Source organism: Bufo bufo, chromosome 6, assembly GCF_905171765.1.
Source record: "Bufo bufo chromosome 6, aBufBuf1.1, whole genome shotgun sequence".
Taxonomy (NCBI): Eukaryota; Metazoa; Chordata; class Amphibia; order Anura; family Bufonidae; genus Bufo; species Bufo bufo.
Genome location: NC_053394.1, coordinates 24,329,886 through 24,352,552, shown reverse-complemented (window position 1 = coordinate 24,352,552; position 22,667 = coordinate 24,329,886). Strand labels below are relative to the sequence as shown.

Sequence of the window (22,667 nt, the reverse complement as noted above, 5' to 3'; positions counted from 1 at the left end):
CGCCGGCCGGTCCTTGGTCTCATGTTCCTCTTCTAATATCTTATAGTCCAAGAGGCAGAAGAGATCCTGTATGTGCTACATTACAGCAGTGATCCCCAACCTGATAGCTGCAGACTGTCAGGGCATGATGGGAGTAGTTGTGCAACAGCTGGGGAGCCACGGGTTGGATACAGGTAGACAAACATGCTCCCCCTCTCACAGGTGTAGACAGGCAGCCGCAGCTTCCAGTAAAAAAAAAAAAAAAAAAAATCTAAAACGCCGCAATCCGTACGTTATCAATCATCAGGCGCCTGACTGCGCTTTGTTGTGTGCAGTACACTTGACTTGTCGGTATAACAATCTCTCATGTACAGAGACTGGATGATTCCGACGACGTTGTGTCCGACAGACGCACAAGGAACTGCAGGTTAGGACTCGTTCAGATGGCCGTATGTTTTTTGCAGACTGTAAAAATGCAGATTTTTTTTTTGTGGACAGTTCAGTCTGTCCGCAAAAAAACTGAATGTATGTTTCAGTGGTTCCGTATTTCTTCCGTTTTTTTTCGGATCCATTAACTTGAATGGAGCCACGGAGCTGAGTTTTACTGACAAACATAGGACATGCTCTTTTTTGCGGCGCCGCAGAACGGAACAACGGATGCAGATAGCACGCGGTGTGATGTCTGCATCTTTTGCGGTCACATTGAAATGAATGGGTCCGCACCAAAAATGCAGAACGGGTGCGGAACAAAACATACGGCCGTCTGAATGAGCCCTTAATCTGCTAAGAGATACCCCAAATCTCATTAGATGCCCTGAACCATGTATAAAAGGGACTTCGGATAGATGGTGCGGTACACTAACCATTACTGTACGAGAAATACCGGGTCAGAACAACGCCGACCTCTTCTCTGCCCTATTTCATGTCAAATCAACCTGAGTAATCAGACACAGACTGATATCAGAGAGATGACTGGCAGCGACCACATGTCATCCCCCATCTTAAAGGGGGTTTCCAGGAATAATTACTCCTCGCAGTATGCCTCCCTAAACAGAAGAGTCATAGTTACCTGCTCCCCACTGTGACAGTCCTCCGCTGTGTCCATGCTCCGGTCCCCGCCGTGTTGACATTAGTCACTGCACGGACATAGTCACATGCTCCGCTGCAGCCCATGATCGGCTTCAGCAGTGATGTGCCGCTTGTGGTCTTCAGCACCAGATGTCAACACCGCGGGGACTGGACAATAGACACATGCGGAGCAGCGGATAACTGTGAATCTTCCGTTTAGGGAGTCAGACTAATTATTACTAGAGAACCCCTTTAAGCTGCACTATCAATCAGATTTTATAACACTTACACTTATCAATGAATCTCCTTCACAAATCTCAAGGGAGAAGAAAAATATGGATGCTTTCTTCCAGAAACAGTGGCATTACAGCTCGGTCCCATTCACTTCAATGGAGTGGAACTGCAGTACCAGACACAACCCATAGATGGAAGTGGCGCTGGTTTAGGAGAAAAAGCAGATATTTTTTCTTTTTATCATGGACAACTCCTATAATTTGCTACTCGGTCTTTGAATAAAAACACACAAAAACCATAAAAACATGCAGATCACCGGGTATTGCAACCATTTATAAAAAATAAAAATAAAAACTCCCAGAAACGTTCAGAAGTATCAGAATTTTTTTTTAATAAAGTTCACATAATTGCGTCGCCTTTTTCCGGGGACACAATCCACTCCGTGTTATCCTGGGGTAATGTCAGCGCAGCCCGTGTCCTGCCCAACAATGTGTGTGGGGCAGACTCCGATCGTTCTGGGGGTGAGGGTGAATAGATGGAGGGAGGGTGTAGGGGGGAAATTACATGAGGTCTTGGGCAGTTTTGGTCCCGTTCATCATTTCTTGCCTTTCTGGGTTATTATGAGACTGTCGCTGCAAAGAGGAAAAAAAAAAGAAAAAGTGTGAGTGTCAGGAAAATGAAAGAATTACAGCAAAAACCTATTATACAGCATGGCTGTGGGGTCAGGGGACCAAAGTTCTGACTCAGACTCCTACATAGATGGCGAATAATAAAAGTGGTGACGTCGGACATGTTCTCACTGTCATGTAAGTAATCAGGAACTTAGATAGAACTGAAACCATATTTATTGCAAAGCAATTTCTGAAATTTCTGTAAGTAAATATATAATGCACTGTTAATATAAGACACTGTTACACACTTAATAATTGTAAGATCTATGAATTTGTCCTCAGAAGACGTTCGGAAAGCTATAAATGTATGTCCTGGAAATGCAGAGAATCCTAAAAATGGGAAAGAACCATGTAAGAAGTGGGGCTGCTGTATCCAGTGCTGCCTTGGAGGGGCTGTCTGTCACAGGGGCCCATAGTTTCTGCTATGGAAAGATTCATACTTACCTGCAGCTACGGCCCGGCGCATCGGCCTCCGCGTGTCTTCCTGTCCCCGGCTTGTTTACTTGGTCTTTGGCACGGGCATGACCATGCGCTCCTCTACAGCCCAGGATTTGGACTCAGCAAGACGGGTCCACAAGAGGCTGCAGCAGAGCAGATGATCACGCCTGTGCTGGGGGTGAATTAAACAAGCCGTGGACCGGAAGATAGACACAAGATAGCCGGTGTACAGGACCGGGACCGAGGATAGCAGGCAAGTATGAACCTTTCCATAGCAGAGGCAGGCTGCGGGCACCTGTGAAAAGTTACTTATTCTCAGACAACCCCTTTATTGTGGTCTTCCTGTTTTTCCAGCTGTTCTGAGAGGACTACAGGGATACCCAGTAGTGAACTTTCTCCTCTGGTCTTTATTGCGGAGCATGTGCAGCACAGTTTCTGGCATTGTAACTAAGGGCTTTGGAGCAGCATGAAGATACCCAATATAAAAGGGACAGGAGAGGGGAGACCGGATTCTCTACCATCACTAGAACTCGCTGCTTATCACTGTGTATAGTATTAGGGACAGGGGAGAATAAAGGAGAGGTGAGAACTGATTATCTATCATCACTAGAACACCCAGCTTATCACTGTATAGTATAAGGACAGGAGAGAACACAGGAGAGGTGAGGACTGATTATCACCACTAGAACACCCAGCTTATCACTGTATATAGTATAAGGACAGGAAAGAACACAGAGGTGAGAACTGATTATCCATCACCACTAGAACACCCAGCTTATCACTGTATATAGTATAAGGACAGGAGAGCACACAGGAGAGGACAGCTGATTATCTATCACCACTAGAACACCCAGCTTATCACTGTATATAGTATAAGGACAGAAAAGAACACGGAGGAGGTGAGAACTGATTATCTATCATCACTAGAACACCCTTCTTATCACTGTTTATAGTATAAGGACAGGAGAGAACACAGCAAGGGTAAGAACAGATTATCTATCGCCACTAGAACACCCTGCTTATCACTGTATATACTATAAGGACAAGAGAACACAGAAGAGGTGAGAACTGATTATCCATCATCACTAGAACACTCTGCTTATCACTGTATGTACTGTAAGGACAGGAGAGGACAGAACTGATTATCTATCACCACTAGAACACCCAGCTTATCACTGATTTTGATAAATAAAGGGTCTCATAAAAAATGGTTAACATTTCTAAACTTTTCTAAATTCCTATGAAAATAAATTACACAATATTAATAATTTTTCTTAAAGGGTCACTGACTTCACAAATCTTTTGAGATTTCATAGACACATATGAAAAGTTTATATAGCTGGGGGTCTAAGCGCCGATACCCCCACCGATCCATAGAACGAGGAGAGAGAAGCGCACACATAGTCTGCTCGCTCTCTTTGCTGCTGGAGATGGAATCGAGGCAGGGATTATAGACTTCTATGGAGCCTGTCTCGTTCAGTGAGGAGAGAGAGCAGACAATGTGCGCACTTCTCTCCTCGTTCTATGGATCGGTGGGGGGTCTCAGCGCTCAGACCCCCACTGATCTAAACTTTTGAAGTCTATTCGTTCGGATCTTCGTTTTTAATGCTATTTCTGTACAGCCTCAAAATGTATTGGCTCCGTGTAGGCAAAGTTAGTATTGCCTAAAGTCACGCAAGACTTCAATTACTTTTAACATAGGAATCCAAAGTGGGCTTTAGTGCTGGCAGGTACCTCGTTACCAAAGTCCACTTCGGATTCCTATGTTAAAATGTTTTTAAAGACGCAGATAGGAATACCGAAGTCTCGCTCAACATTAATTCTGCTGACACAGAGCCAATACATTTTAACGCTGTATGGAAACCGCATTAGAAACAAAGATTTTGAACTAATCGACTTGGGATTTATGATCCGAACCTCGATTCGCTCAAGCCTGATCAAGAGTTGTGTGAACAGCTAGTAACCCTTCAAGCTGGAGTCAGTGCAAAAGTATTCAACCCCTCTTAATGTGCCCTGAAAGTAAAGGTCAATCCGAGTCACTTCTAATCGACACAAATCTTTTGGAGTTTTTCAAGAGGTTGAATACTTTTGCAAGGCACTGTACACGGCATAATGTCACATCATACGTGCTACATGGCGCTTCCAGTCTGTCATCCAATTGGGGCTCATTACTGGCAGCACCTGCCCAGCCTGAACTGGCTGATAACAGGGAACAAACTGAATTCCACAGTTCAACAGTAAACGGGGACTTACCTCCCTCTGCAGGGTTCACATCATCCCAGATAAGAACAGCAAAAAAGAAAAAAAGAAAAAACAAAAACATAAATCAGTGTATGCAATAAAAACCAAAATGATCAACACATGAGTGTCCAGGGGTTCACATACGTTCCGACATGTAATGTATATAACCAAATGAGGACTTTATATACACAAGGTGGTGAGACACACTGGCGGCCATCTTGTGCATGTTTTCTTCGGATTGCTGACCTCTCCAGCTCAGAGCACTGATTTTGTGATTCTTTAAAGAGTCCCTGTACTTTCACACAATTTTATTTCATTTAATAGAGAATGGCGTAACTTTCCAATTTCCCCCCTCCTTATCTGCTCTGGAGCTGAAAACATACATAGCGGGAAGGAAGGGAAATGTCGTCAACAGCAGTACAGTGTTGGCAGACTTCACAGAGAGAGGGAGACGCTCCCTGCTTCTTAGTGAAATGCATGTAGCTGTGCAGCCGAAAAATACTTTAAGTAAAGCCCCTGTTCCTTTACAGTTAGGATTGTATAAATAAGCACAGTCATTATGCAAACTTTTTTTTTGAAAGCTCAGGTAAGCTTTAAGCAGCTCCAACCTACAGAGATTTCACCATATTCTCATACATTTATGCGACACATTTAACAATCATTTGGTGAACATCATGGAGAACCATAAAACGATACAACAAGAGATTGATCGTTTTTGGGATACTAATTATAATTCAAGGCTAAAAAGGCTAAAAGTTAGTAAAAAACAAAACAAAAAAAAAAACAAAAATATTAAGTATAAATGAAAAAGATTTACAAAAATAAAATAAAAAATACACATTAACAATAAACATTAATTTTCAGCAGATTTGTGTAGGAAATTTATTTTTTTCTCAAAAATGAAAATTCCCAGAATATCGGTATAAATTATCGGCTATCGGCCTGAAAGTTCACAAATTATCGGTATCGGCCCTAAAAAAATCAATATCGGTCGATCCCTACCCTATATAAGCAAAGAAATGCACACGAGAAGTGGATTAAGATATGGGAGGCTCGAAATCCTGATGGTACATTCAATTCCTGTATCCTTTTTCCTTTCTTTTCTGTTTCTTTGAGTAAGGCCTCATGCACACGACCGTTGTTTTGGTCCGCATCCGAGCCGCAGTATTTGCAGCTTGGATGCAGACCTATTCACTTCAATGGGGCCGCAAAAGATGCGGACGACACTCTGTGTGCTTTCCGCATCCGTTGCTCCGTTCCATGGTCCGCAGAATAATAAAAAAAATTATAACCTGTCCTATTCTTGTCCGTTTTGCGGACAAGAATAGGCAGTTATATTAATGGCGGTCCATCCGCAATTTGCGGGGGGGGGGGGGGGGGGGGGGGGGGTTCAAGGTGATTGCTTAGGGGAAAGAAAAATGTAATAATATTGAGTTTAGACTTTGTATTAAGATTTGATTTGTATTTGTTTTACTTTAATAAAGATATTAAATTAATAATTAAAAACAAAACTATCATTTGGTAAACTGTGCACCTTTCATACTAAGGCTACTTTCACACTAGCATTTTTGCTGGATCCGGCATGGTTCAGCAAAAACGCTTCCATTACTGATAATACAACCGTCTGCGTCCGTCATGAACGGATCCGGTTGTATTATCTTTAACATAGCCAAGACGGATCAGTCATGAACTTCATTGAAAATCAATGGGGGACGAATCCGTTTTCTATTGTGGCAGAGATCCGTCTTGCTCCGCTTCCCAGGACGGAAAGCAAAATACAACATGTTACAGTTTGGTCTCTGGTATGGAAACGCGATTAAACTGAATGGAATGCATTTCGGAGCATTCCGTTCTGTTCAGTTCCGTTTTGTCCCCATTGACAATGAATGGGGACAAAATTGAAGCGTTTTTTTCCGGTATTGAGCCCCTATGACGGATCTCAATACCGGAAAACTTAAACGCTAGTGTGAAAGTACCCAAAGACATTTTACCGCACCTGGTGAAGGCATCATCCTGGAGGTTGAGGAACAGGTTGTCAGCGTTCAGGTATATGCGGTTCTGGGATCCAGCGATCTGAAAAAAGAAAATGGAAATTTACCTCAGAGCAAATGGTTCCCCAATTCAACGTGGTGGAGCATAGTGGTATGGTCCACCAACAGAAAGCAGGCACCTTGTTATCTTCCTCCAAAAAAAGACCATAACCCCACAACGCACATGACCCATACAGAGCTCTGTCCCTCATGTATATCAGCCCCTCTACAAGACTATTTTGGGTGGTGGTCTCCATCTATATATTCTACTCACCGTCTTCGCTATGCTCTGTGCCGCCCGGATCCGCCTCAGTTTCAAGTAGCCGGGGTTTTTACTGAGAGCATCACCAATGTAATAGCTGGTCAAGGAAAAGTGAACACACAGGACGGCGGCCATGATAAATATCCCCTCCATATCCATGATACTTAAATGTAATGTCCCCAACAGAAGCCCCCCACCCCCGTCATCAGTTACAGTGTCTATGGGAGGAGATGCCACGTTTGGCTGAGAAGGATATCATCTTGGCAGCTGTAGCTTCTCCCTCGGCCTGGACAATCTTGTGTTTCTGGTCCTGCTTGGCTTTCTCCACCAAAAACTGAGCTCGCTGTGCCTCCTGCTGAGCTGTGAGAACAGAAATGATCAGATTGTGGAAAAAATCTTTACCAGGTTTATAGCTTCGACTTTCTGATATAAAGCTCCAAATCCTCTGCAAAGACGAGAAATATTAACATAATCCCTTCCTGCGGCCACCACCAGGGGGAGCTCACTGCAGATGGATTTTCGAGTTCTATCCACGTGCAGTGAGCTCCCTCTAGTGGTGGCTGCAGGCAGTCAGAATTTTCCTACCCGTGTGAAGAGGAGCAGGGGATTTGGAGCTCAGTAACAGAAAACTGATGGAAATGATATAATGGAGACCCAGCACAGAATTCTGGACATATTTGACATATTTACAGGCGATAGGTGGAGATGGAGGAGAAGGTGCGGATTTCACTTACCAACTTGCTTGGACTCGACGGCCGCCGTGTATTCCCTGCTGAAGCTCAGTTCAGTGATCGCAACGTCATCCAAGATCAGACTGAAATCCCTTGCTCGTTCGGTCAGCTCCCGACGGATCAAGAGAGAGACCTGAGAGGACAGAAAACACGTAAGGAACCAGCGAGACAGACGGGAGAAGGAGGAGAACGCTTCATGTAGCACACCAGGCACAGAGCAAAGTGTGCATCCTTCAAATACTTCCCCACCTTCTGTCATTGGGTATTTGCACTACTTTCCCTGCGGACAATATTACAGGGGTCCTCCAACAATTTAAAGGGGTCATCTCGCTGATGGCCGTGGCTCCTTGAATTCCTGGCAATCAGTCGCGGGGTGTGGGGAGGTTTGGCTGATACTACAGAGCACCCATTGAAATGAATGGGAGAACATTTAAAGAGTCTATGCCAGCATGATCAACCATATTAAACCAGCCTGGTAGGGTTGATCGTGCTGATTAAAATGATCCCTTTCTTTTAGGGGTGCACTGAAATGAAAATTCTGGTCCGAAACCGAAAATTCAGGATGCCCTTGACCGAAACTGCCTTTTTGCCCAAATACTTTTAAAATACTTTTTTTTAAATGATTGGCGCAGTTATGGAGAGGGGGATCTGTGGGTGGCGCTGTTATGGAGAGGGGGATCTGTGGGTGGCGCTGTTATGGAGAGGGGGATCTGTGGGTGGCGCTGTTATGGAGGGGGGGGGGGATATGTGCACTGTTATGGGCATAACAGTGCACAGATCCCTTTCCCCATAACAGTGCACAGATCACCCCTCCCCATAGCAGTGCCATAGACCGATCCCCCTACCCATAACAGCCCCGGCCCTGCTGTTCACAGCATCACTCACTGCATCTTTATTTTACCTTACAATCGTGACGCTCCAGTAACAACTCTGCAGGCAGAGCGGAGGGCGGCGTAACGTCACTTACTCACGTGACGCACCTGCTCCGCCCACTTTATGAATGAAGGAGGCGGAGCAGGCGCGTCACGTGAGTAAGTGACGTTACGCCGCCCTCCACTCTGCCTGCAGAGTTGTTACTGGAGCGTCACGATTGTAAGGTAAAATAAAGATGCAGTAAACCGCCCGCCCGGCGCCCGCCCGCAGATGGTGGGTGACAAATCCCACACCCCATATTTTCGGCCGATAGGTAACAATATCGGCCGGAATGGATTAGGTACATTTTCGGCCGATATTTTCGGCTGCCGGAATTTCGGTGCACCCCTACTTTCTTTTGATCTGTATTTTTAACAGCTGCAGAGATATTTGCATTTTATTTATATGCAGATGAGCACATTGGAGCACCAAAAGGCCGGGCTGAATCTTGGAGCACTCCTCCTGAATCCTTGGAGACAACCTCCTCCTTGACACCTGTATGACATGTCCCAATATGCCCCCCCCCCCAGAATCCCCATCTCCCGCTCCGAAGTGGGGGGCCTTACCTGGGCTCTCTGTGTGATGAGCTGGGAGGCATTGAACTTGGCCACCACACTCTTCAGCACCTCATTAACAATGGAGGGCAGGACTCTCTCTTCGTAATCCAAGCCGAGCCGCTGGTACAACTGGGGGAGCTCAGCGGCCAGAGGGCGAGACAGGACACGGAGGGTGATGTTCACCATCTGCAGATCTGGGAAAGAAGAGCGCAGCAGCTGCAGCATTATAACCTGCACAGAACGCAGACCAGCACTACGCAAACATTGCTGCACAACGTATGCTAGATGCAGCTAAACAACATTGCACACGCTGAAGCCAGACAGAACGATGGGCGATATTTAGAATGATTTGCACCATGTGTTACTCCAATCACTTCCAGAGCTGCATTCAAAATTCCACTGAGAGCTATGTGAAATGCCAGATCACAGTGCAAAGAGGAAATCCTACCTCACATACATATACAAGTCAGGGTTTCTCAACTCCGGTCCATGGGACCCACCTACCGGTCAGGATTTCAGAATGTCCTGTGGTAAGTCCTGATGCATGGACACTAATGATATCACCTGCTCAATACTAAGCAAATCCTGAAAACATGACCGGTAGGTGGGTCCCGAGGACCGAAGTTGAGAAACCCTGCTATAAGTCAATGTTCAACCCTTTATAATAAGCCTTGAGACATGTCTTGGATAATAAATAAGCCAGCATCTCATCTGCAGCCAGCTGTTTTGGGGTGATTGCCCCTCATCAGTGCAGAGCAGAGAGTACTGGCTTAACTGGGTGAGAGGCTAAGTCAGGATTTGGGGAGGAGGGGGGGGGGGGGGGGGGTCCTACCTTAACCTCTCACCCAGTTAAGCCAGTACTCTCTGCTCTGCACTGATGAGGGGCAATCACCCCAAAACAGCTGTCTGCAGATGAGATGCTGGCTTATTTAATATCAGTCATGTCTCAAGGCTTATTATAAAGGGTTGAACATTGACTTCTAAGATAGCTGCCTTACATCTGGGGTCCTCAGAGGCAGAGCTTGTTAAGAGCTCATTTGCATCCCTTTTCTTGCCAGAATTCCAGAGGAGCACATATGGCCTATAAGTCTCCTCACACCGACTAAGGTGCTCTACACCGGGACTGTTCCAAGAGGTAGTGGCCCGATTGTTCTCCTGCAGCGAAGGTCAGATCCCTGTATAGAGGTTAAATGGTGAAAACCAGGGGACCACCAGGACAACGCCCTTAACAAGCCTGTTAGTTGGTACAGTGGATCTCCACCGTTCGATAGTTATAGCCTGTATTTTTCCCAGGTGGTATTGGAAACAGTCAGCAAACCTGTCGCCAGTTGAGTTCTTATAATGCACTGGGTGCGGTGAGGCGAGATCTAGTTATTATTTCCTCTCTCAGTTTGTGGCACTGTCGATGTGGTGAAGCTTACACTTCTCAGATGACCACAGCAGGTTGTGTGAAGACACCAAACAAGCAGGGAACGCTGCGAGGGTCACACACATTATGGCATAATCCAGCAATGTGGGGACATTACTGAGGGGTACACTGTTCTAGGTTCTCACCTTTGGACCCAGTAGGGGAGGAGATTTTTCGGGGTTTTGCTCTGATATCATAGATAATTGGATACTGGAACCAGGGAATCCTGCAAATACAAGACACATTACAAAGAGATACAGGACGAGGAGGAAACAGTCAGCAATACCATGACACGCCAGCCTTATTACTGCTGCTATGCAAGAAGAGAGCATCAACAAGTGCTATAATACTTCATGACAGGTCCTCCAGCGTGGAAGACCTGTCACCAGATTACTGCTGCTCCCCCACCATCTGCAGGAAAAGTTCCACTAAACCGGCGTGGCTACTTACCCAGGGCAATTCAGCCCGACAGCTACCTGGTGGGCATCATTAACGGATACGACTAAGGCTAAGTTCACATATCCATTGTGAACGCCGGCAGAGAAACAGACTGGAAGGGGGAGGGGGGGGGGGGGCTCTTCTTCGCAAAAAAAGATGAGTGAATCAGAGACCCACAGTGGTGAACAGAGGGGGTCATGCTCGCACGGCTGTTCTTCCTTCGCTTTGGAGGCACCTTTCTGGAGACAGGACAGGTGGGACCCGCATCTATCTGAAATGTGTGCCACGTGCTAGCGAGATGAGAAAAACCCTTTAATGTGCAGTCCTATGTAAAAGCAGCATACCGAGGACAGATCCGTATTCCCAGGAGCCAAATTGGTGATCAGTTTCTAGGAGCGCTGAAGAAATACACCGGACTTATAGTTTATAAATGGTGCAGTCGTCCCCCCCGTGCCTCAGTCAACCCCTCAGGGCTACCAGGAGGACCTGTCCCCATACTATACTGCTCTTACATAGGACTGCACATTGCGATTACAGATCCACCATATTGCGAGCTGTAATGCCCTCACCAGGCGCGTGGAGAGGCAGGGGTTAATGGGAAGGAATCTGCTCCTGTCAGGTCTCAGAGATCTTCCTCCTTCTGGTCACAGCGAGAGCACAGATTTCGGATTCACAATTTACGCTGCGGATTTCACCTTCTGCAATCTGTGGCAAATCCGCACGATTTGGGGACTGCGGCGGTGGCCTAGACTCTCTCTATAGCGATGTCTGCCCCAGGGGCTGGTGATCACAGCGACATGAGGGGCCATCACTTACAAAACCCTGGAGAATCCCTTTAACTGCTGCAGGCTTGATCGGAGCACAGAGAGTAAAAGGGGTTGACCAGGGATATCCAACCTGCGGCTCTCCAGCTGTTGTAAAACTACAACTCCCACCATGCCCTGCTGTAGGCAGTCTGGAGAGCCTCAGGTTGGCCATCCCTGTAGTAGAGCGTTCCCGCCGCCGGCGTCGGACTGATATGCCATCACTTACAAAACCCTGGACAACCCCTTTAACTGCCGGGATCGGAGTCTCCTCCAATCCTGGCAGGTCCTTCCACCAGTGATCACAGGGCCACGATGGAAGGGGCTGCACTCATACACATATGGGGGTCATTTATCAAACTGGTTTAGTTGCCCATAGCAACCACAGCTCCTTTGGAAAATATAAAGTGGAATCTAATTGGTTGCTATGGGCAACTAAGCCAGTTCTACTTTACACCAGTGTGATAAAGGACCCCCATACTTCTGTATAAGAGCCGTATACACAAAACGGTAGGAATTATTTTAATAAAAGACGATTTGCAAAGTTTTTTTTCCTTATTTTAGATGCACTGAAAAGAAGCAAAATGGTTGCAAAACTCTACACGCCCTTAGTGCGCTGGGAACTATGGGAAACATAAGGATTGCATCGACTGAACGCCTGTGGCTTCGGTTTATCTCGTGATGCTATACGGCCCCTGGTAGCATTTCCAGCGAGATATCGATGCATATCTGGACCCTAGGAAAGCTGGGTGGAAACGTGAGAAATTGGCAGCAGCACCGCTAGATGTCAACCCTACCTGAAGTGAAGCCCCTCTGAGAAGATTTTGTCCTGCTGCACTCCGCCGATCCGGTTAAAGAAGATGGCTCGCTGACCGCCCTCCACTGAGGAGAGAGAGAGAGGGGGGGGGGGGTGAGAACTGCGACTGTTCCGGGGGTAGGAGGCTTCTAGGGGACACTTACCTGTAAAGACAGACTCCTTCACGGCATAGGCCACAGCGCCGGCACCCAGCAGCAGCTTCAGACCCGTCCCCAGACCCCGGGGCCCAGCGGGCAGACGACCAGCAAAGTCCTTCAGGTTCTGAGCCATGATCTGCCGAGAAGAAAAAATAATAAAAATTACCAGCATGATGACGATGATGAGAGGTTACAAACTTTCTAACGTACAGATCTCTGCTGGCTGTCAGTAAATAAAAAATGGTTTATTGTAAAAACGTTGCTCTTTACATGGGAGAGCTCTGATACACTGCAGCAATTCCTGCACCGGTTAGGACGGGTTTTTCAGCTTCAGCCTCTGCATGTAACTGTTCACTGACGGCAAGCAGAGTTCTTGTAAGCAATGAGGGGATTGAAACACAAAGTATATTAGAAAGTCACAGCCTATTTCATTACACAGGGACACTGGCATCAACCGCCTGATTGGCACAATATGTGATAGGCGGGGGTCCCGGCAGGTCACCACCAAACATCAAAAATGGCCGGGCCGCTCAGCGTCTACAGATGTGTCAATATCGGACCCCCCCCCTTTATGGTAAAACATCCGTGTGATGACGGGGCCAGAGGATTACATCAGACTGGAGAATGACAAACACACAGCCCCCCCCCCCCGAACCTACCCAACCTTCACCCCCTAAGACCCACCTCAGCCCATCCTAAACCTTTACCCCCTGAGCACCCAGATCTGAACCAACCCCAATCCTCACCCCCCACATCCAACCCTTATCTTCAATCCTCATCTGACTCCTTTTGCTTCCTTACCCCAACCCAATGTCCGACACTAACCCTTACCCCCTGACCTCCAATGTCCAAACCTTAACCCCCATGACCAACCCTAACCCCCCACATCCAATGCTAACCTTTACCCCCTGTCCCCGCCCCCAATCCAACACTGAACTTCAATCCTCATCACGGAACGTTTACCCCAACTCCATCCATTAACCCCCTCTTGTCCAATCCTAACCTTTACCCCCTGACCCCCACATCCATCGCTAACCTTTACCCCCTGACCCCCAGCTCCATCGCTAACCTTTACCCCCCGACCCCCACATCCATCGCTAACCTTTACCCCCTGACCCCCCATCGCTAACCTTTACCCCCTGACCCCCCATCGCTAACCTTTACCCCCTGACCCCCCATCGCTAACCTTTACCCCCTGACCCCCCATCGCTAACCTTTACCCCCTGACCCCCCATCGCTAACCTTTACCCCCTGACCCCCCATCGCTAACCTTTACCCCCTGACCCCCCATCGCTAACCTTTACCCCCCGACCCCCACATCCATCGCTAACCTTTAGCCCCTGACCCCAACATCCATAGCTAACCTTTACCCCCTGACCCCCCATCGCTAACCTTTACCCCCTGACCCCCCATCGCTAACTGAACTTCAATCCTCATGACGGAACGTTTACCCCAACTCCATCCATTAACCCCCTCTTGTCCAATCCTAACCTTTACCCCCTGACCTCCCCACATCTGACCCTGAACGGCACCAGCACACTGAAGGACATGCGATTTTCTAAAGAAAAAAACTAACAAACAACCGCATACGACAAAAAACGCACGCAATGGTGCATGCGATCATTCACAGGACATCCTGCCGCCCGTCACTACGGTGCTCCTGCTCACACACATGACACATACATGTAGACTGGCCCCCACGTCCTTACCCTTCTTCTTCTTCTGCTCTTTCACGTGTCCCCTCCTGTATGTCAGCCCCGGCAGTAGAAGGACACCGGAAACGCGCACCCACCTGTCAGCTCCGGGCAGCCGCTTCTCACCCTGCACTATAGTTCCGCTAGTTCCGCGTCACGTGATTCGCCTGCCAATCACAACATGGCGCCCGCACCGGAAGCTGCTCTCTCGCCATCCACGGCCCCAGCAAACATGGCGGCGCGCAGGGGACCCACGAGTGTAAATCACACAGAGGAAGGGGAGCCGCAAATAAAGCGGCGGAAAGACAAGAGGCTGATCGTGTTACTGGAGGGGGCCAGCCTGGAGACCGTGCGGGTAATCAATGTGGAGAACTAGAAGTATCAGCATGGCCCCGGCTGCTCATGGTTGGTGGAAGGGTCTGAGCCTGGAGTAGTTATCATGTGTGGTCTTTACAGTGATTATAGAACTCCGCACCTGTAGAACCCCCACAATCAGCAAAATGGTTTGACCCATTTCTCTTTAGAATTTGTGTGTATCTGCGTGGCACGTTCCATTGTAGTCATGGGGGGGGGGGATGAACAGCTGAACAATGTCTCTGGCAGTGATCTCCGACTTATGGCTTTCCAGCTAGGGTATGTAGGGCATGCTGGGAGTTGTAGTTTTGCAGCAGCTGATCGGCCACGGTTTGAGCCTCACTGGTCATGGGCGGCAGGTTTGGGGTACTGGCTCCACTTGAAGATAAGTCGTCCGCTGTGGTAAGTGACCGGTCTTAGGACTCGGTTTGATAAATCCATTTCCTGTTCCAGGTTGGGAAAACATACGAATTATTAAACTGCGACCAACATAAAAACATCCTGGTGAAGAATGGGCGAGACCCTGGCGAGGTGCGGCCGGACATCACCCATCAGGTAGGTTGTCACCGGCTTCAAGGCCATCTCCACTTGTCTCGCTGCTCCGGCCCCTGCAGGGAGGCCCATGCAGCTGACCCCCGGGGGGCCCTGGTGGCTGTTTTTAGCTACTTTTTAATGTGTTTTTAGGTTGTAATGGCTGCGATGTTTAACCCCTTTGGTGACTTCCAGCGTATGTGCGGCTCAGGATCTGGTCTTGATATGCAGGGGCCGCAGGCCGCCTTATACAAGTGACTCTGATCCCAGCAGGTTAACCCCTCAGATACCCTGGTCAGTAGTGACCATTAGCACCTGATCAGGTAGATGGAAGAGCAATGGCTGTGTGTGCTGAGAGGTGGTCATGGCCGCTGGGGGCCGACTGAAGACCCCCCCCAGTCCTGTAGTAACACTTTCCCCTTAAAGGGGTTTTCCCTTCTCAGACAATGGGGGCATCTCGCTGGGATATGCCCCCATTGGCTGTTAGGTGCGGGTCCCACCTCTGCAACAATAACCAATATGATCTACAAATGTAGCAGCAATGGGTAATTACAGCAAGATATCAAATAGCAGCAATCTAATAGCAGCAATAGTATTGAGATTGTGCGTTTAAACAACCCATGTTCCTCCTACACACGGCAGGGAGTACGGCTAATAGCAGCACTGATAGGAATCCATCAAGGGGAAACCGCAAAAGTCCTTGCATAGAAAGATCTTCCCATGTTCCGGATCCAGATAGCTTTTAATATTCACAGCTCCGCTCCTGCCTCACTGTGCTAGCGCATGCTTATAGGTCACCAAATATAACAGGAGAGACCAGCAGGCGCAATGCGGTGAGAACTCGCGGTGACGTCTCTTTACCAGCATGCCGGTGCAAGGTGTAGCCCATACGCGTTTCGGGGATGTGGCCCCTTCCGCGTATTGCACCGGCATGCTGGTAAAGAGTCTCCCCTGGATTTGAATTAAGTTTCTGAAACGAAAAGCTCTGGCGATGTTTGGCTTCACTGAGCGCACAACCCGCTGGTGATACTGGACACAGAGTCAGCGGATATTCGCTCTACTGCAGATCACCGGAGCAGCGGTCTATAACAGGAGACGCCACCGCGAGTGCTTACCGCATTGCGCCTGCTGGTCTCTCCTGTTATATTTGGTGACCTATAAGCATGCGCTAGCACAGTGAGGCAGGAGCGGAGCTGTGAATATTAAAAGCTATCTGGATCCGGAACATGGGAAGATCTTTCTATGCAAGGACTTTTGCGGTTTCCCCTTGATGGATTCCTATCAGCGCTGCTATTAGCCGTACTCCCTGCCGTGTGTAGGAGGAACATGGGCTGTTTAAACGCACAATCTCAATACTATTGCTGCTATTAGATTGCGTTTTTTTATGGCTGGATTTTAACCATTGCTGCTATTTGATATCTTGTTGTAATTGCCCATTGCTGCTACATTTGTAGATCATATTGGTTATTGTTGCAGTTTACTTTGGGCTACTTATTATGCTGTTATATCACAATAGATATTTTTAGACAATTGATTTTCTATCTATATCAAATAAATATCTCAATTTTTGGCTACACATACAGAGTGCCTGGTCTATCTTCCCATTTTTACTATATATACACATGTTGCTGATGGTTGCCGTGGACGTGGCTGTGGATCACATTAACATCCATGGATTTCTTTTGAGGTGATTGCAGTGTATTGTGTAATTCCCCATCGGGGTGTGGATACGGGATGCTGCGCACCTCTTTGGTGTATATTGGATGTTTGCGTGTCACAGTACGGACCTGGTACCCGATAAGTGCCCATCAGCCTTGTGGGGACACACGATGGTCCAGACGTATAGATGCCCTTTGCTTCTCTGTATAACTTTTTCCATCCTGCCCTTTCTCTCCATATTTTATATAATAAAGTGATATGAATTTGGATGTATTATCTCCACCGGCTTCTTTGCTATGACCTTGTCTGTGACTCCAGGTGGAACGTTGTGCTGTCGACTATAGACGGAGGTTGGTCTTCTGAAGCTTTAAGATGTCACTTCCACTGATCTGGGCCATACAGACTAGATGGCTGCTCATCAACCCTCCAGGATTGTCTACAGCAGGGGTCAGCAACCTCCCGCACTCCAACTCCCAACATGCTCCATTCACTTCTGAAGTGCTGACAAAAGCCAAGCAAGCGTGCATGTTGGGAGTCGTCGTCGTTTCACCGCAGCTGCAGCGCCGGACGTTGCTGATCCCTGGTCTAAAGACACGAGGGGACGGTGCCTAGGAGTAAAATCCCCCTTAAATCTGCCTGGTGTATGTAATGCTGAGCGTGTCTTACCCTCCGCAGAGTTTGCTGATGTTGTTGGACAGTCCTCTGAACCGGGCCGGATTGTTACAAGTCTATATCCACACACAGAGGAACGTTCTCATCGAGGTCAACCCACAGACCCGCATCCCCCGAACCTTCCCCCGATTCTGTGGTCTGATGGGTAAGTAGCCGTTTACACGCTGGGGCTGCGTGAACCTTAGAGGGGCTATCGCAGGATGGGTCATGTGGGGGTCTGACCATTGGGACTCCGAGTCCGCTCTTAGAAGGCAGAGGGTGGTGCACATGTCGGCCCGGTGCTCCATTCACTTCTGTGGCCCTGTAGAATAAACGGATCGCCATGTGCACTGCGGTTCCATTCCGAGAGGCGACTCAAGAACTCCTAGCTCTCAGGATGGCGGGGGGTCCCCCCTGTACGACCCCGCCCCACTATCCTGGGCATGCTTTTTGTGGCGGGCCACCTTACAGAACGCACAATGTACAGACTTCATTCCGTTCTCTCTCTTCTTTAGTACAACTGCTGCATAAGCTGAGCGTCCGAGCTGCCGATGGACCCCAGAAACTTTTAAAGGTGAGAGCCCCCCCCCCCCCAAAAAAAGTGTTTGCATTGAAATAACATTTTTAAAAATCCTGAAAAGCTTATCAAATCTTGTAGTTCATCGGCCCATCATGAAATTGGTCATTGTCCAGCCCCCGGTTTATGGTTCAGAGATGGTGGTCCTGAGCTGCTGCAGAACCCCTCTATGATGACCACATACCCTAACACAGTGGCATGCTTTCAATAAAGACAGACCACGTGACCACTATGGGGCCTGGGGAGGAGAGAGGAGTCTGGCATTGATCATTGATCATCTTCTTTGCTGCGTCTGTTCAGAGATGAAAAAAAATTGCATTTTTACAAAGTAGCCACTAGGGGGAGCTCAGTGCAAAGGCATTATAATAGCTTCCTATGCACTGAGCTCCCCCTAGTGGTAGTTGCAGGGAATCGCCTTTGTAATATGTGAAGCTGGAGAATTTATCAATGTATTTAAGTCATACTTTCACACTGGCGTTTTGGTTTCCGTTTGTCATATCCGTTCAGGGCTCTCACAAGCGGTCCAAAACGGATCAGTTTTGCCCTAATGCATTCTGAACGGAAAAGGATCCGCTCAGAATGCCTCAGTTTGCCTCCGTTCCGTCTCCATTCCACTTTGAAGGAGGAAACCAAAACGCTGCTTGCGGTGTTTTGGTGTCCGTCTGACAACTAAACCAACATTTACAGCAGAAAGCTAACTTTTTGGGCGGATCCGTCATGGATCTGCAAAAACGGATCCGTTACAATAATACAACCGCATGCATCCGTCATGAACTGATCCGTTTGTATTATCTGTAACATAGCCAAGGCTGATCCGTCATGAACTCCATTGAAAGTTAATGGGAGACGGATCAGTTTTCTATTGTGCCAGAGAAAACGGATCCGTCCCCATTGACTTTTTCAATGGAGTTCATGACGGATCAGCCTTGGCTATGTTACAGATAATACAAACGGATCCGTTCATGACGGATGCATGCCGTTGTATTATTGTACCGGATCCGTTTTTGTAGATCCATGACGGATCCGCCTAAAAAGTTGGCTTTCTGCTGTAAATACATTCAGGATGAGCACAGTATTTTTGATGCACGTGTTAAACTTTTTCCGACACAGATGTCACAGAGGTGGGTGAGGCCACGGGTGACTTTTTTCTTTTTTGTTAGAATTCTTTTTTTTTTTTATTAAAATTTCTTCGGCTTAGTAAAAAATTGTAAATTTGTCAGAAGTCTGGGGAACAGTGCTTTGCCTTCCGCATTGTCTGGGAGCGATTGACGCATGAGCACTGGAAAATAGGTGGGACTAGGAGGATGGACTAGGGTTGTCATGATACCAACATTTTTATTTGATTTCAATACCATAAAAAAGTATTGCGACACTCGATACCATGTGAAAAAAATAAAACACCCATAAAATGCACGCAGATTTTTTAAACATCCGGCCCATAATAGAATAGTCCTATCCTATTTTTTGGGGGGACAAGGTGACAAAAAAATGGCGAATCACGCAGTTTTTATTTTTTTCTGTTACGGCGTTCGGACGCGATATGTAATGTTTATTTATTGTTTATATATTTTAGATGTAAAATTGGGAAAAGGGGGTAATTATTTTTTTTTTATTAAACTTTTTTTACTTTTTGTTTAATAACAATTTCCTCCCTTAGGGGCTAGAACCCGGGATCTTTTAATCCCTTGTCTAGAGCTCTATCAGGGTGAATAGGACCTCACAGCCTCCCTGCTGTCCTCAGCGGCAGGGAGTTTACCATGGCAGCCAGGGCTTCAGTAGCGTCCCGGCTGCCATGATAACCGATCGGAGCCCCGCGATTACACTGCTGGGGCTCTGAACTGCCACTGCACCACCAATGAAGAGGGGGGGGGACCCTGTGGACACTGCCGCACCTGAGGGGTTAACTGCCGCTGATCGCAGCTCCCTGTCATAGAGGTTGGGTGCCGGCTATGTGATTCTCATTGGTGGCACAGTGGCCACAGCCCCTCCTCTTCCCCTCTCTCTCTCCTCATTGGTGGCAGCGGCACAGCGGGGAGGGATAGACTGCTTCCTCCACTGTCTGAGGGAACATGGCGCGCGCTGAGAGCAGCGCGCGCCATGTTCTGTGATACTAGGCTGCGCAGTAGCACAGCCTAGTAACGGTAAAAGGCAAATCCGGGTATCGAATCGATACTGGTACAAAAGTTTTGATTGGGTATTGATAATTCGATACCTGGTGCACCCCTAGTATGGACAGGAGTGCTTTTCAGGAGACTCTTGGATTGTGCTGCTTGTTTCTCTCATCCTGGACAGGGGAGATTCCGGATGTTTGGGAAACTGTTCTACAAGGTGGACAGCTGATAATTCGGGGCGAGCGAATCCGTGGAAGTTCAGGTTCGGCCGAACTTCAGGTCAAAGTTCGGGTTTGGGACCCGAACTTGTCCCCGAACCCCATTAAAGTCAACTTCACTTTATTATTTTCTGTTATAACATGGTTATAGCTGAAGATAATAGCATTCTTAAGACAGAATGCAAAAGAATATGGCCATTTAGGGGTAAAGAACAAAACAAAACCCCTCGCCTCATCCACTTGATCTATTATCTATCTTCTTTCTGCAGGACCTGCGATGATGTCACCGCCCTCGCCATGTGGCGACATCATCGCAAGTCCTTTGGCAGGTCCTGCAGAAAGAAGATAGAAGAGACTGCGGCAGCGCGATCAAGTGGATGAGCCGAGTCAAAAAAAAAATATATTTTTTTTATTTAAATTTTATTTTTACCCCTAAATGGCCATATTCTTTTGCATTCTGTCTTAAGAATGTTTGTTTTTTTTATTTTCAGCTATAACCATGTTATAACGGAAAATAATAAAATCTCCCGCACGCCGACCCCAAGCCCGGATTTTTAGTGAAAAAGTCCGGGTCTGGGTACCTGAACTCACAAAGTTCGGGTTCGCTCATCCCTAGTGATAATGTCCGATTCCTGGGATCACTAAAATAGGGAAACTGAACCCCCCGTTCGTCCTCGCTGCACGGCCGTAGTGAGCAGGAGACTAAATGGGTGGAGACCGTACCAGCACCGTGCCGCTCCAATCAGTGTCTGTGGGCCCGATGGAGACCGCTGAGTACAGCGCTGCACTTCTGGCTGTGGCTGTGCCCGGTACTGCAGCTCAGGGCGTAACTTTTTTTATATATTTTTTATCTCCAGGTTATTAAGAATCCAATAACAGATCACCTTCCTGCTGGGTGCTTGAAGGTCGGCACCTCCTTTCAGGGTGAGAGCGTTCCTTGCGTTCGGGATCTAGTCGCCACCGACCAGCCTATGATGATCGTAATCGGAGCGTTTGCACATGGCTCGGTGAGTCGTCAGTCAGTCGGATACATGACCGATGGGGTGGCAGCAAAATGAGCATTCACCCCTCAGAAAGTGTATTGGATATAAGACCTTCCCAGTCCACCCCAGGGGTCCCCTGATGGAATAGAGGACCATAGAGGGCACCAAATCCTCCAGAACATTTGCCGCTCTCCTCCTGCCCCCTCTATTTACTTCCCTCCTAGGGTCTACGTCATTTGGACAATCGTGCAACAATAATGAGGGCCACCAGGTGGCGCTGTGTATAGACGTCCCTCAATACAATAGTGATCAAACCCCAAAACTGTGGGAAGGATTAGGTCTGTACAGATTTTCAGCCGTAGGATTTAAGCATTTCTACTCCATGACAGCAAGCGGAGATGTTTGAAACAAAGATTGTATTAGAAAGTTTCCATTAAACAGTAATTCAACTATATTCACCCAATGAATCGTGCTCCTGGAGCATTTGCCTGCCCATAAATGGGGAGTGGTAGAGGAGATGGTGGACACTGGACTGGCTGGGAGTTGTTGTCCTCCAGTCTTATTTCACCCCTTCCTTGTAATACATTGCAGTCTTTTTATTTATTTTTTATTTATTTTTACTTGCAGGTTAATGTAGATTTCACGGAGCGCCTCGTGTCCATCAGTCAGTATCCTCTGTCCGCAGCCCTGACCTCTGCGAAGATCTGCACTGCTTTCGAAGAAGTCTGGGGGGTGGTATGAAGACACCGGGAACTCCCTGCTTCTTCCTTATTCCAAACTCCCTGTGTTCTCTGTATTGTTTTTCACTTATCGAACCCTTCATATGTAATTACTGTATATGTCTTTTAAATTTAAAAATGTAAAAAAATCCTAAAATGTGAGATGGGAATATTTTCACACCAGAGATTTTTTTTTAAAAAGTGTAGAAATTTAACCCTTTATAACCTGTGACTCTCCAGCTGCTGTTACATTACTTATCCTGTACTGATCCTGAGTTACATCCTGTATTATACTCCAGAGCTGCATTCACTATTCTGCTGGTGGAGTCAATGTGTGCATACATTACTTATCCTGTACTGATCCTGAGTTACATCCTGTATTATACTCCAGAGCAGCACTCACTATTCTGCTGGTGCAGTCACTGTGTATATACATTACATTAC

At 47.4% G+C, this 22,667-nt stretch overlaps 2 protein-coding genes across 2 annotated transcripts; one reads left to right on the top strand and one right to left on the bottom strand.

Annotated features, from left to right (window-relative positions):
* Window positions 1–1,657: 1,657 nt before the first annotated feature.
* Window positions 1,658–14,584, bottom strand: PHB2 (prohibitin 2). The gene is made up of 11 exons (XM_040436293.1): window positions 14,436–14,584; window positions 12,733–12,862; window positions 12,570–12,654; window positions 10,678–10,757; window positions 9,133–9,317; window positions 7,658–7,787; window positions 7,180–7,283; window positions 6,936–7,013; window positions 6,628–6,704; window positions 4,644–4,649; window positions 1,658–1,913 (listed from the first exon to the last, which is right to left on the bottom strand). The coding sequence occupies exons 2-11, from the start codon at window positions 12,857–12,859 to the stop codon at window positions 1,877–1,879; spliced, it is 909 nt and encodes a 302-aa protein (XP_040292227.1). The 5' UTR covers window positions 12,860–12,862; window positions 14,436–14,584; the 3' UTR covers window positions 1,658–1,876.
* A 35-nt stretch (window positions 14,585–14,619) lies between these two features.
* On the top strand, window positions 14,620–22,373 carry EMG1 (EMG1 N1-specific pseudouridine methyltransferase). The gene is made up of 6 exons (XM_040436294.1): window positions 14,620–14,775; window positions 15,228–15,329; window positions 17,640–17,781; window positions 18,131–18,189; window positions 21,379–21,528; window positions 22,132–22,373. The coding sequence occupies exons 1-6, from the start codon at window positions 14,653–14,655 to the stop codon at window positions 22,243–22,245; spliced, it is 690 nt and encodes a 229-aa protein (XP_040292228.1). The 5' UTR covers window positions 14,620–14,652; the 3' UTR covers window positions 22,246–22,373.
* Window positions 22,374–22,667: the final 294 nt, after the last annotated feature.

What these genes read in the sequence shown, in the direction of transcription:
- PHB2 (XM_040436293.1), bottom strand. Translation starts at nt 12,859, where the DNA reads ATGGCTCAGAACCTGAAGGACTTTGCTGGTCGTCTGCCCGCTGGGCCC. An exon ending in CTCCCCTACTGGGTCCAAAG is followed by an intron (nt 9,318 to 10,677) that starts GTGAGAACCTAG and finishes CTTCTTTCCCAG; the next exon opens with ATCTGCAGATGGTGAACATC. An exon ending in CGTCGAGTCCAAGCAAGTTG is followed by an intron (nt 7,284 to 7,657) that starts GTAAGTGAAATC and finishes CTGTTCTCACAG; the next exon opens with CTCAGCAGGAGGCACAGCGA.
- EMG1 (XM_040436294.1), top strand. Translation starts at nt 14,653, where the DNA reads ATGGCGGCGCGCAGGGGACCCACGAGTGTAAATCACACAGAGGAAGGG. An exon ending in CCAGCCTGGAGACCGTGCGG is followed by an intron (nt 14,776 to 15,227) that starts GTAATCAATGTG and finishes TTCCTGTTCCAG; the next exon opens with GTTGGGAAAACATACGAATT. An exon ending in GGCCGGACATCACCCATCAG is followed by an intron (nt 15,330 to 17,639) that starts GTAGGTTGTCAC and finishes TACCCTCCGCAG; the next exon opens with AGTTTGCTGATGTTGTTGGA.